At 39.6% G+C, this 15,061-nt stretch overlaps 1 protein-coding gene across 1 annotated transcript in view; it reads right to left on the bottom strand.

The window, feature by feature from the left end:
- Window positions 1–4,386: 4,386 nt before the first annotated feature.
- The window catches only part of csnk2a2b (casein kinase 2, alpha prime polypeptide b), a gene marked incomplete in the record, with an annotated part of 14,802 nt that continues 4,127 nt past the window's right edge, over window positions 4,387–15,061 (bottom strand). Inside the window, 9 exon segments of the mRNA XM_037683355.1 lie at window positions 4,387–4,940; window positions 6,303–6,382; window positions 6,482–6,630; window positions 6,939–7,039; window positions 8,972–9,073; window positions 9,177–9,287; window positions 11,093–11,176; window positions 11,267–11,326; window positions 14,099–14,149. Of these exon segments, the coding sequence (XP_037539283.1) occupies window positions 6,306–6,382; window positions 6,482–6,630; window positions 6,939–7,039; window positions 8,972–9,073; window positions 9,177–9,287; window positions 11,093–11,176; window positions 11,267–11,326; window positions 14,099–14,149 (735 nt within the window).

Here is a 15,061-nt window from a genome sequence, read left to right as displayed (position 1 = left end):
TATATATATATATATATATATATATATATATATATCTATATATGCATTTCAGAAACAAGCAGACAAAGGGACGATGCTCACCTGAACAACAGTGGCCATGGATCAGATGGACGTTGATGCTCTGCTGTAAAGAAATAATCCCCAGCTGGTCATTTTTTTTCTGCTTTATACATTCTGAGATGGTCTGATGGCCCAATCCCCGTTTGGAATCAGACTCCGCCCACACCTGGTGCAGTGAGGTCACTCTTCTCACACACACCTGCCCTGCTGTTTCAGGTTACACCAACACCAATGTGGTCTATTATTAAGAGCTCTTTTGTTGTGTTGGGTATATTTAGAAGAAGCTGTAATTCAGAGAACAACACGGATAGTTGAAGGTTACATTATTTAGGGAATGCATATCACCCGCCACCTTTCATACACAATCATCTGGTGTATTGGAATGATGGAGCTCTGAGTACGTGTTGGGGATGACTCTCAGCTACCACCCCATCAAACTTTAGCACAATGTCTTTCTACTTTAGTTTTTATTTTACAGTTATTTGCTGAGAAAAGCTTGTCTGCTTCTAAATATATATTTATAAAGAAATTTAACTAATTTAACCATCTGAGATTCTGCATCCTTATGTTGAGGACACTGGTCTTTATACCGTTTGTCCGTAATCAAAGCCACTAGATTTTAGCATTTTATCTTTAAATAAAATATTTATATTTTAACCTAATTGTTCATAAATGTTTGTTTACGAGGTTCTACTAATTTTTTGAAGAGCAAGAAAGTTAAAAATGTACAACAAGCATAAGTTTAGGACTCAAGAGGATAAAACTGTCTAGACAATTTTAATGGGGGTGACCCCCTTTCGGACACCCTTAAGCGCACCCCTGGTTATAGCCAGGGCCATCTTAATTTAAATTTGCTCCGAAAGTTAATGAGCTGTACAGGTACTACAAAGATTACTTTCTGCAACGTTTATTAAATTCTGTCTAAAGGTTTAAAAAATATTTTGCTAACAAGCTAATATTTTATCTAATGAAAAGGAAATGGAATAGAAGTAGTGAGTGACTCTAGATGCATTTTTAGTACAAAACCTGCTGAACAGACATTCTGTTTTTTTTTAGGTCAGTTTATAAGATATTTTGTTAACAGACAAGACACTACAGAGCATTGTTGTCTGCCTCTGCCCTTCAGTGGTGGTGCAGGTATAATGACCAGAACAGACAAGACAGGTTGGAGACGAATGAGAGAAAAATGACAACACAAAGGCATTTCAAGGTGTTACCTGTAGGCGTAAGCTTCTGTGACATCCTGAACAAAGTGAAGCAGTCACTTGGTGTGACCTGACACTCCGCTGATGGGAAGCGACAATAGAGGATAGGTTGTCGCTCTGATCAGGTTTAGAAAATAAACTGGGAAACCAGTGCAGACGGGTGATGGATTTTACTTAAAAGTTGTTTTTTTTGGAACCAGCATCTGGTCAATGGGAATTTAAGTCCCGCCCACTATCCCACACAGTCATTGTCACCAGTTTTGTCTTCAGAATGAAATTACCAATTACAACTATATAAAGGTCCTTCTCAAAAAATTAGCATATTGTGATAAAGGTCATTATTTTCCATAATGTAATGATAAAAATGAAACTTTCATATATTTCAGATTCATTGCACACCAACTGAAATATTTCAGGTCTTTAATTGTTTTAATACTGATGATTATGGCATACAGCTCATGAAAACCCAAAATGCCTGTCCCAAAAAATTTGCATATTTCATCCCACCAATGAAAGACAAGTGTTTTTAATACAAAAAACGCCAACCTTCAAATAATCATGTTCAGTTATGCACTCAATACTTGGTCGGGAATCCTTTTGCATGAATGACTGCTTCAATGCGGCGTGGCATGGAGGCAATCAGCCTGTGGCACTGCTGAGGTGTTATGGAGGCCCAGGATGCTTCGATAGCGGCCTTAAGCTCATCCAGAGTGTTGGGTCTTGTGTCTCTCAACTTTCTCTTCACAATATCCCACAGGTTCTCTATGGGGTTCAGGTCAGGAGAGTTGGCAGGCCAATTGAGCACAGTAATACCATGGTCAGTAAACCATTTACCACTGGTTTTGGCACTGTGAGCAGGTGCCAGGTCGTGCTGAAAAATGAAATCTTCATCTCCATAAAGCTTTTCAGCAGATGGAAGCATGAAGTGCTCCAAAATCTCCTGATAGCTAGCTGCATTGACCCTGTGCTTGATAAAACACAGTGGACCAACACCAGCAGCTGACATGACACCCCAGTGACTGTGGAAACTTGACACTGGACCTCAAACAATGTGAATTCTGTGTCTCCTCTCTTCCTCCAGACTCTGGGACCTTGATTTCCAAAGGAAATGCAAAATTTACTGTAATCAGAGAACATAACTTTGGACCACTCAGCAGCAGTCCCAGGCGAGATGCTTCTGACGCAGTCTCTTGTTCAAAAGTGAATGACCTGGGGAATGTGGCACCTGTAGCCCATTTCCTGCACACACCTGTGCACGGTGGCTCTGGATGTTTCTACTCCAGACTCAGTCCACTGCTTCCGCAGGTCCCCCAAGGTCTGGAATCGGCCCTTCTCCACAATCCTCCTCAGGGTCCGGTCACCTCTTCTCGTTGTGCAGCGTTTTCTGCCACACTTTTCCCTTCCCACAGACTTCCCACTGAGGTGCCTTGATACAGCACTCTGGGAACAGCCTATTCGTTCAGCAAATCCTTTCTGCGTCTTACCCTCTTGCTTGAGGGTGTCAATGATGGCCTTCTGGACAGCAGTCAGGTCGGCAGTCTTACCCATGATTGCGGTTTTGAGTAATGAACAAGGCTGGGAGTTTTTAAAAGCCTCAGGAATCTTTTGCAGGTGTTTAGAGTTATGTCGTTGATTCAGATGGTTAGGTTAATAGCTTGTTTAGAGAACCTTTTCATGATATGCTAATTTTTTGGGACAGGCATTTTGGGTTTTCATGAGCTGTGTGCCATAATCATCAGTATTAAAACAATTAAAGACCTGAAATATTTCAGTTGGTATGCAATGAATCTGAAATATATGAAAGTTTAATTATTATCATTACATTATGAAAAATAATGACCTTTATCACAATATGCTAATCTTTTGAGAAGGACCTGTATACACACACACACATATATACTATATATATATATATATATACTATATATATATATATACTGTATATATGTATAGTGGGTGGAGTTTGCATGTTCTCTCCATGCTGCATTGGATTTCTCTGGGTACTCCCGTTTCCTCCCACAGGTCAAAAACATGCATGTTAGGCTGATTGGTAACTCTAAATTGTCCCTAGGTGTGAGTGAGAGAGTGAATGGTTGTCTCGTTTGTCTCCATGTGTCCCTGTGATGGACTGAAAACCTGTCCAGTGCCCCCGCCTCTCGCACAGTGACAGCTGGATATGGGCACCAGTGACCCCCGTGACCTGAAAAGGAAGAAGTGGGTAAAGATAATGGATGAATCTATAAATAGCGGCAGCAGCCATCTTGGATTTTGACATGACAGCCCAATTTTCTAAAGTAACCTTTCTTCCACCTGCATGCAGCCACACACTAAAATTAAAAGTTGAAGCTTCACTTATTTTTCAAGTTCTTTTTTGCGACGGGGGAGAAAACCAGCCAAGATAAGCGATGAAGCTCAAGTTCTGAGGAAGCTTGTTCCAAAGTCTGGATGCAGCAAAGGCTCAGTCACTCCAACCAACATGTGCATGTGGAGCTTAGAAAGAAGCTGGCCTTGACGAGAGGCTATTTATTTATCAAACTTTAAATCCTTATAAAAAGTCACCCCCAAGTTTTGAACTGTGGGTGTAAACCAGTATGTCAGAGCACCAAATCCCCCAGAGATGCATGCCATCTTTCCTTTACACTTTTAAATAAAAAATAAAGGATGTAATGATTTTAAACATTTAAGTGACAATAAGCAAAAATGGAAGAAACTTGTAGGGATATGTTTTTTTTCCCCACAATATTGTATCTTAGTTCTTCCCATTTAGTTAAGAAATTACCTCGTATCTTAGCGTTCTCCTCCATGAATCTTTAAAAATAAACACAGATGAATCCAAGTAATGCAAGTTACTACTTTAAACGTACCAATCAGTTCATTCCTGTCAGTGAAGCACCTACTGCGCCGTTCCATGATTCCAGATTTGCCCAAATTTGTCCTCTTGGGCTTTACCAATTAAGTCCAACTAATTATGAGAAATTTTATTTTTCCAGCAACCAAAGCTGCCTATTTGTTGCTCAGACCAGTTGGATGCTACAGCTGGTAGACAGGTGAGTCAGAGGTTTGGCTCTTCGTCATCGTGTTCCAGAAACACAGACTCAAAGGAAAAGTCACAAACAGGAAGTTGATCTAAATAAAAATCATTTATTTGTCATTAATATTAGAATATTTATCATTATATGTTGAGAGTCCACCATGCCATCAGATCCATAGTGCTGAGACGCCTGTCATCTGTTGGGGGGGGGACGTAGAAAGACGGGTGGGATAGTCAGATCTGGGGTGGGGGTTTGGCTACAGGCTCACACTCCTGTTCATTCTCCATGCTGATGCAATCAAAAGAGGACAAAATATAAAAAGGGAAAACTGAGTTGTCTTTAAAAGTCTTTGTTGACCTACATGAGACCAGACTAGGGAGGGAGGGAGGGAGGGGGTGGGTCAGACACCAGTCAAGGAGGGAGGAGGGGATGGGGGGAGGGGGCAGCTTCAAGCTCACTGGTCAGACTGGAAACCAGGACAAGCCAATCACAGACTGACACAGAGGAGTGTGTGTGTGCTCTGATTGTGTGTGTGTGTGTGTGTACGGGGAGACTGGTCTTTTGATCGACTGTCGCTGTAACAAAGTTTCTGACACAAGCAGGTACAAAGTTGAGGTAACAAACATCCTTCTTCCTTCCACATCTGTCAAAACAAACAACAACCTTAGTGAGATCAACTAACAGAGAAAATGATTTAAGCTACACAAAACTTTATTACTGGTAGGGGGACAAGTATGACATCTGAAAGATAAGTAGAAACTTTTTGTTTTCTGTTGATAAACATATGGCACTTATGACTTAAAGAGCAGCGGCACGCTTGGTCATAAGTGATTAGATTCATTAGGTTTCATGGACAAATATAACTGTGTATCATCAGCAAAGCAATGAAAATTTATCCCATGCTGTTTAATAACGTTGCCTAGTGGAAGCATATATAAAGTAAAGAGTACTGGTCCAAGCACTGAACCCTGAGAAACTCCGTGACTAACTTTGGTGTAAGAAGCTGATTTATTATTTAGATTTACAAACTGGAATCTATCAGATAAACATTTCCTTTCCACTGTCGCCTTCATGTTTGCTCAAGATGAGAGTCTGCGATGAAAAACTCAAAGTAGTCTGCTCCTTAGATAAATAATGTTATTAGCTTAATTTTTATGTATACGAGTGTTTCTGTACAGTGCTGAGATGACTTCTGTTGTGACTTGGCACTATATAAATAAACTGAATTGAATTGAATAGTCGTAATTCTTAAAAAACAACAAAAAAACAACAACAACTTGTGAATCAAATCAACATAAATGTATCGTCACCGGACAAATTAAACAAAAGGCATTTCTTACAAAAACCCCTTTGGTGTGAGATACTGCAGTCATTCTTTTAATTCAATTCAGTTCAGTTTATTTCTGTAGCGCCAAGTCACAGCAGAACTCATCTCAGGGCACTGAACAGAAACATTCATATATAAAAATAATAATTTAACATGATTTATCTGAGGAGCAGACTGCTTGGAATTTAACTCCATCACAAAACACTCATCTTGAGCAAGCATGAAGGCGACAGTGGAAAGGAAAAACTCCCTCATGAGGAAGAAACCTTTAGCAGAACTAGGCTCAGGACAAGTGGCCATCTGCTTCGACCGGCTGGGTTTGAGAGGAACAAATACACAATGGCAGGTCAAGAATCACATGTTAAGATAGAAATAGTATAAAATGAAAACTAATCAATTTTAGCAAATCATTTAAGGAAATGAGGTCAATTTGTCCTCCATTAGTCTAAGTTCAAGACAGCATAACAAGCCGACCCCAATTATAGGATTTATTAAAAAGGAAAGTCTTAAGCCCAGTCTTAAACTGGACGTGTCAGCCCTACAGACAGAAACTGGAAGTTGGTTCCACAAGAGAGGTTGCATGTTTTGGTTGCAGTTTTCCCAGCATGGAGACATTAGAAATGTGTTAAAATGATCAAATTGTTGTTTTACAAACTGATCCTGATGGTTGAACTCTACCTTTCATCGTGCTGTAGTGTTGCCACTGGAAACCATGTTGTTGTCAGAGTTTGACAGAGTCTGTTCTTTTACTACAGGGTCTGCATGAAAAGACAGGAGCCACATTCAAAACATCACCAGCCTAAAACTAACCAGCAGACTCTTTTTGACCAAGAGGAAAGTGTTCACGTGTTGCTTACAGAAGTAGGGGTGCTCCATGGCCTCGGTGGCTGTCAGCCTCTGCTGGTGGTCGTAGCGTAGCAGCTTATCCAACAGATCCAGAGCTTCAGGGCTTACTAAGTGCTGGTTTTCCGTCTGAACAAACTGTTCCCAGCGTTTCCTGCTCTGCCTGCAGAGACGGACAGCTACAGTTTGATCACTGAGTACTTCCACGACACCAAAGACTTCATGCAAGTTAAGTAGAATCATAAACAAGTGATCAGTTGCTGCAGAGCTGGAATAACCTATCAGGGCAGATTCTGCACCAACTCTTCCAGCCCTGTAACCCATCAGAAGTCAGCCCTGTGATGGACCTGCAACTGTCCACCGTGTACTCCACCTCTCACACAAAGGCTGCAGGAGTCAGACACAAACTCCTCTGTGACCAAGAAAAACAAAGTGGTTAAAATAATGGATCACAATTTGGAATGGACTTACTGTCCCAGTAGGTCTTTGAAGCGGGGGTCCAGTTCGATGTGGTATTTACGCAGGTATCCAAACAGCTCGTCCGTCCCCAGAACTTTGGCTATTCGCACCAGCTGGAAGCCACAAGAGACCAATGTTTCATGTCCATTTTATTCATATAGCACATTTAAAAACAGCAATGTTGACCAAAGTGCTTCACAAACAGGAAATCTAGCAATAAAATAAGTGAAAGATCAAACATTACAAACCACAAAAATAATAATAAAAAAAAAGGCTAAGAGCAAACTAAAACAAGAAAATAACGCACCTATGAGTTTCAGATGGAACTCAAACTGAGCTCGAGTTAAAAATCAGTGCAAAAAAGTGAGTTTTTCGGTGAGAACTAAAGGACTGGACAGACCCTGCAGGACAAATCTCAATGGGAAGGGAGTTCAAGAGGGGGGCAGGTTTGTCTAGAGTCTGGGTGCTGCTATAGCAAAAGCCTGATTCGTTCAACCTTTATTTATACAGGTTAGTCTCACTGAGCCTCGAGGACTCATTTACAAGAGAGACCTGTTGCCCTCTGTGCTTTCATTTAGACCTCGGCTGCACTAAAAGCATCCGACTGGAGGATCTCAGTGCTCTGTTTGGGTTGTAACAGTCAGTGCAAAATAGCCATTAAGTAACTGGGTGCCAAGCCTTTTAAAACTTTTAAAGTAAGTAAAAAAATCTTAAAATCAATATGAAAATGAACAGGCAGCCAGTGTAAATCTGCTAAAACTGGACCGATGTGGTCCTGCCTTCTGGTTCCTGTTCAAAGATGTGCAGCAGCGTTCTGGACTAACTGCAGGTGATGGAGAGACGATTGTTCTGATCCAACATATAAAGCATTGTAATAGTCCAGTATGGTGGTGATGAAGACATGGAAAAGAGTTTCAAGGTCTTTAGGAGGAATACAAGACTTTGATTTGGCTGTTACACATAACTGATAAAAACTGGCACTGACATTTGACAACGGAGAATATTTGCTTCTCAAATTTAAAAGAATGTCTAAATATACTCGAAGATTCTTGACTACAGAGGAACAAACATTTTGGGGGCCTTGATGGGGTAGAGGCAGGGCAGCCGACTCGGGACCCGAAAGTCCCAGGTTCGATCCCAGTCATTGTACATCTCGTGGTGTCTCTAAACAGGACATCCTATCCCCATTTGCTCCCCGGGCACTTTCAATAGTTGCCCACTGCTCTACCTGAGTGTATCCCAGGTGCGATGGGTTAAATGCAGAGCCAATTTTGCCATTGTATGGGAACATACAGTGATGACGGCACGTAACACATTATTATTATTATTAAAGAGCAAGAGGGCCGAGAATGTCAACACACACAGGATCCGATTTCCAAATACAACAACTTCAGTCTTGTTTTCGTTCAGGGCCAGACAGTTCTGAGAGAGCCAGTCTTTAACCTCCTTTAGACAGTTAAAGAGAGGCTGCAGTGGGGCAGAGATATCTGACTTAAAAGGAAAAAAATACTTGGATGTCATCAGCATAGCAATGGAAATAAATGTGCTTTCTAAAAACTGATCCCAAAGGCAGCAAGTATAAACAGAATAACAAATAGGACCCAAAATAGCCCCTTGAGGTACACCACAATGAATAGATGCCGATGAAGAGTATTCCCCATGGAAATGGAAAAGGTCCTGTCCGCTAAATAAAACTTGAACCGAGCTAAATCCGAGCCTTTAAGACCAACAACCTGTTCAGGTCTTGATAAAAGGATGCTGTGATTGACTGTATCAAAGGCAGCGGTTAAATCTAAAAGAAGTAAAATACCGTTACAACCCAAGTCAACCTTTAAAAGACGAGCATTAAAAACAGCAGCTGACTATAAACTGATTCAAACTGTGCTTTAGCTCTGACTTTTAGCATCTAGAACGGTCTTATGAGAAGCAACAGCGCCCCCTGTCGGTTACTCTACAGATAGAGAACCAGAATGAAGAAGACATATTTATTACAGGTGGAATCAATAACTCGTATTTATTTGTCTCATGCACATGTCCTCAGGTACCTGGTCGTAGTTGTCTTGTCCGTGGAAAAACGGTTCTTTCTGAAAGATCATACTGGCCAGCATGCAGCCCAAACTCCACATGTCCAGACTGTAGTCATACATCTGCAACACACACAAAACCCAAAACAGCACAGAAGATGATAAGCACAGGGTGGTTCTGGGTTTGTAACAACAGCTGGGTTGTCTGGTTTCAGGTGTTTGTTACCTGGTAGTCCACCAGCAGCTCGGGGCCTTTGAAGTAACGCGAGGCCACTCGGACGTTGTACTCTTGGGACGGGTGGTAGAACTCAGCCAAACCCCAGTCTATAAGACGCAGCTGGAAAGACGAACACGCTTCGTTACAAAGATCATCAAACTTTTTATTGATTGGTTTCAAATTCTCTTATTTCACGTTTGCCTTTTCACATGTTCTCATTTAGTTTCTCGCAAACTAAACCCCTTCATAACGACTCAGCGCAAAATCACTACCAGAAAGAAACAAGAGGAATGATTTTGTCACCATGAAAACATGAACTAATTCCACCTGGGGAAAAAAGGATACAAATAAATAAAAATGACAGGATTGAAAAGGGTTAATAATATTATGATCACCTACTACCAATAAGTGAAAGTAGGTGATAATGTCTGAGCTCGTATCTGTGATTATTAGGACGTGTTTGTGAATTTGTTGCTAATGTGTTTTATTAGCCACCTGATGAATGTTAATGTAACTGAAAAACAATTAGATGTTTATCTGCAACAACAGGTTCACTTTGGGGGTCAACTTGACTTAAAATGGCTGCCACTACCAACTGACCTAAAAAAACAAAGAGGCTCAAGTTCAATCAATTTTACAGATATTAATCGAAAAACAAGTGTGGTTGTAGCTGAGACTGAGCCCCAACACATATATGCCCTAACAGATTGAGCAAGATTTTTGTTTTAAAGTTTTCCATCAAATGTTCGAAATCCATGCTGTCTGTTAGCAAAATACCATGTGACCTACTGAGTGAGTTTCAATGCAACGTTCAAAAAAATAATCATCGCCACTAAAACTTTTAACTTTTGAAGCTAGCACAATTCAAGATGGCCACTACAGCTAGTGTAAATGAGCAACAACAAAAAAGTGGCTCCATAACAGTTTTACAGATATTGAGGTACCTTTTGATGCATTAGCTATCACTCGACTCGCTCAACTTCTTTTGGTAGCACACATAATTTTATTTTTAAGGTTTAATCAAAACGGCTGCAACTCATTTATTTCTCAACATAAGAAGATCTTAGTCTAAAGCTCTGGAATAAAAGGCGGCGGGTGATATGCATTCCTTCAGGAAACACCAGCCTTTATTATCTGCATCCAAAACTGGGCCCAGCACAGTCTGCTCGAAATAATTCAGGTCTCTCTCATTTATAATATGTATAACAATATATTATTACATTGCTGCCCCCTGCTGGACAAACTGTATATTTTTTCGTAGGGTTTTAGCAATTTCTCACGTTTTCTTTAGTTTTTGACACTTTGGACTTTGCATATTCACATGCAACAAAGTAAAAAGGATGATTTTTAAAAGTTTGTGCTGCATACTGTTTTTATGAAGGAGCTGCCATCTTACTAAAATAGATGCTCATTGTTTGCTAAAATTAAATGTAAATTAAATATCACTGCCTGAGTCGCTCACAGACAATTGTTGACATTTTCTTTCATGTATTAAATATTTAACAATAAGCCAAAGTCAAAGGTGGTTTCTTCATTTAATTTTAATAATCTCAAAAATTCTGTGAATATTTGTTACTTATGAATCAATTTTAAAATCTCTTGAAATGTCAAGTTGTAAGGCAACTAACACAAGTATTACCACTCTTACAACCTGTATGCACACTTATGACCAACAAACAGCAGCATGGCGCCAATTTATTTAGATCTGCTCTTATTCTAAAAGTCCCACTCTCTATGCTCTCACATTACCAGTCTGTGTGGCTGAAGGCCTAAAATAATGTGACCCCCCACTCAGAAACATGAAACATGAGAGAAAATAAGCAGGGAACACAGCAGAGGAGCTGAAACAGCAGGATGAGAGATAATATTCAGAGTGTGGGAGTGTGAGAGGGGAAAAATAGGAGACTATAAAAAGCACCACCAACCTTTCTTAACTGGTGGTCGATCATCACATTGTGAGGTTTAACGTCACGGTGCATGATGCCCATGCTGTGACAGTAGTCCAGAGCCTGACGCACAAACACCACATCAGAATAAACAAACGTACGAATCAGATAAGATCCGAGAGGCAGATGTTATTTAAATGAGTACAGTCTCACCTTCAGCAGTTCATACATGTAGAAACGGATGTCATAATCTGTCAGCTTCTGGTACAACTCCTGCACAGATCAAACAAATCTGCATCAGATGAAAGCCTGAAAAATTACGTGCAACAAAATTTAACAAGAGTACGGCACAATATACCCCGTCAACAAACTATTATACAGCAATCCAATCTCAAGCAAAGGCCTGGACAAGCAAGGATTTTGTATAACCTTTGACCTCAATTTGTGATCTCAGTGTATTCGCAGGTTTCAGCAAGTCTAATGTAAGAATTTTTAAAGCCACCTTGAATGAAATTTAAGATCGAACCTAAAATACAGACGATGGCTGTGGGATCATGCTGCGTGTGCCACTCAGTGACACACGTTCAGGTTTAATTTCTGTTTATTGAACATAAAGTGATATTCAGGGCTCTCTGCTTCAACAGCTTCACTCACAAGTGCAGATATTTGGTTGGAAACATGCAACAGAAACAGACATCTGCTGAATACATCCATGGCATGAGGCTCGATTGTTTTTATTATCTCCAGTTTTGTCTTCAGACACAAAGACGTCGTCTGGCCAGCTGTCCAGACATTTGCACCAACACAACATTTAGTTGCAGAATAGCTAGCTAGTGTATTTATCAGCAGCTAGTAGAAAGCACAGTGACTGCTGGATATGGACACCAGTGACGTCCTCGACCCAAAAAAAGGAAGCGGGTAAAAATAATGGATGTATTGATTTTATTTACAGGATTTTAGTAATTTAATACTAATTATTTTTCATATCTGATCATTTATTAAATTACATTTATCACAGTAGTTACCTCTCCGTATGATTTTAAAAATAATCTTTAGCTCATCCAAACAACCATAACATCTTGCTTAATAAACACCTTGTAAATATTAAATTAGCAGATATTTATGATAAACTACAAAACAACTGAAACTGACTCTCACAGAGACACATCTCTGTTACAATCTGGTGTAAATAAATACTCATCTTTTAACATGAATATAGTTTATTTATAAGAACTAAAGCAGCAGGCAGCCTCCTCCCTCACTGTGAGACACTCAGGCTGAGCTCTCTCTCTGACCCTGAGTTTGGTCACCTGCACAGGTTGTACATGTCTGTACAATGACGACGCTCTGAACACATTAATCTTTAATATAATATCTACAGCACAGGAGCATTAAATGTAGAACCACTAGACTGAGGAACAGCTTCTACCCTGAGGCTGTTAGACTCATGAATCTCTAACTAGAATAATCACTGTGAAAAACCATATCATGTTGCTGCTGATCTGTTTCATGTTGCTGCTGATCTGTTTCATGTTGCTGCTGATCTGTTTCATGTTGCTGCTGATCTGTTTCAATGTTGATGTGTTCATGCGTGCACATCTGCTCACAGACTCATGTTCATGTTTGTGCTGATGTTCAATGTTTTATGTTATGAGTGCTTAGTGTATATTTAGTTGATGTTTTTCTTAGTTCATATCTTAGATGTTATTACTGTTTTTCTTATACATTTTATTGTTGGATGTAACTGGGACTCTGTGTACATAATTTCGCTCCACCACATGTACCACATGAGGTGCGAATGACAATAAAGAAACTCTGACTCTGACTAATATAATATAATATATATTACATTTTAGATACAAAAGTCCCAGGAGGTTGGGGTGATGGTGTATCAGTTCTGGTATCTCCCTCGGCTGCAGTGAATTGGTCACTTGCCAACACATACGTTTAATAATTTATTACACGTCATCACTTTGGTTAGGGTAGAGAGGCGTCTTAGAAAACAGTCCAGGAAACTCTGATTGGTGCTCTCACCTGCAGTCTGTTTCTGCTCTGGACTCGCTGTGTATCAGACAGCACGACCTGCCCTGCTCTGCTATGATTGGGTCAAACTGGCTGTGGTTCTGTTTATTTGTTGAATCGGTTTAATCCTGTACATTGGATGGCTTTAAACCCATTTTTTCCCCCTCATCATTTTTACAGATGACAAAAATCGATCTTGGCGAAGGAGAACATTTATCCCTCCTGCCCCGACAAATTTTAAGACTTTTGAGAAAACGTATTTCAGACCAACTGACACATTCTTTAATGAATTTAAGACAGTTTAAGGCCTTAATTTTAGATTCATGAATTGAAGACTTTTTGAGGATGCGCAGACGCCCTGGAGCTTGACCTTAGCTGGGGTGATGAAAAGCGTATGCATCACTCCGGCTGCTGATGGTGGATATGTGTATGAAATTTTGTTAAATTATCTTAAGCGGATAAGAAGTTATAGGTGGGACAAGAGAACGTTTACGGATGAACAGAGACTATATTATAATACGTCCGCCTTTTGACGGACGTTTAAAAACAAGACAGAATAAAGAATAAAGACATAGAATTACTTGAAGAGATGCTTATTGCCCACCGCCTTTAATCACCAATTTTTAAGATCATCTTAAGATAAAAGGATGAAGTTAAAGCAGCTTTGTTTGAACCTCATAAATGTTATGTGTGAGATGTGTTAGCTCTCTGAGTGTGTGTTGGGGAGGACTCTCAGCTACTACCACAATAAAGTTTTGCTCAATATCTGTAAAAGTGACTTGAGTTAGAGACAGTTTTGTGTTGGCTAAGGTCAGCAGTGGTAGCCATCTTAAATTAGATGTACTGGTACTAACTAATTAACCAGTAAATGTTCATTCAATGATTAGTTTGAGTTTAATGAAAATTCATTTATAGGTTAATATTTTGATAACACAGCAGTGAAATAAACACACACGTGCGTCTTTAGCAGCAGGTGAGAATAAAGAAAGTGTCACAGATCAGGCAAACAAGAAGCGATTTTACCTTAAAGTCTGTGTTATTGATGCATTCAAAGACGAGCGCTGGAGTTCTGGACTGCACAGCCACCACAGAGAGAGAGACAGAGAATCACGTTATTAAAAACAAAACAAATAAATAAACAATCAAAAAAGTCCAAAAGAAAACATGAAAGAAAACATTTGATACGACAGCCCGATGGAACGTCTTCCCTAAACAAAACCTCCACAAGTCTATGCAGCTTTGCTTCAAACTTTCTAAAAACTGATGATAAATTATGAGTCTCCTTTACTCCCCCCCCCCCCCCCCACACACACACACACAAAAGAAACCCAGGGGAGTTCCCAATGCGCTGAAGCATATTCTGATTTAAAGCTTTTCAACCACCTAAAAATGTTCTTCCTTCATGCTTTATTCAGGATCCTTACCTCCTAACGTTTAATGAATGTTTATATTTCAACCGTCAGCTTACAGATGTGAAAAGAGCAGAGTTGCACCACTGTTTACTCCTCAAAGGTGTTACAAAAACTGAAGATAAAATAATTTGGAAACATAATCTGCAAACAATATGAAAAACAGATTCACTAAAAATGCAATAAAATGACTGGATGAGTTTTGTCTAAGATTACTTAAACACTTAAAGATTTTATGCTAATTTTAGCTTTTAGTTATGTATTTCCTACTTTTTACTTTTTGTTTATTTTTTTTATATTTTATCCAGTTTTGCTACTCTTAGCCTTTATGGTTTTGCTTTTTTGGTCTTTAGTCTTTGTTATTTGCAGCTTTTAGCTACAGCTACGCTACTTGCAGCATATAGATACAGCTTTACTACTTGTAGCTTTTAGCCACAGCTATGCTACTTGTAGCTTTTAACTACAGCTATGCTATTTGTAGCTTTTAGTTACAGCTATGCTACTTGTAGCTTTTAGGCACAACTTTGCAACTTGTAGCTTTTAGGCACAGCTTTGCTACTTGTAGCTTTTAGGCACA

This window comes from Nematolebias whitei, chromosome 10 (assembly GCF_014905685.2).
Source record: "Nematolebias whitei isolate Nwh7 chromosome 10, NemWhi1, whole genome shotgun sequence".
NCBI classification, from domain to species: domain Eukaryota; kingdom Metazoa; phylum Chordata; class Actinopteri; order Cyprinodontiformes; family Rivulidae; genus Nematolebias; species Nematolebias whitei.
The sequence above is the reverse complement of the archived record's forward strand: the minus strand, read 5'-3'. Positions and strand labels throughout refer to the sequence as shown.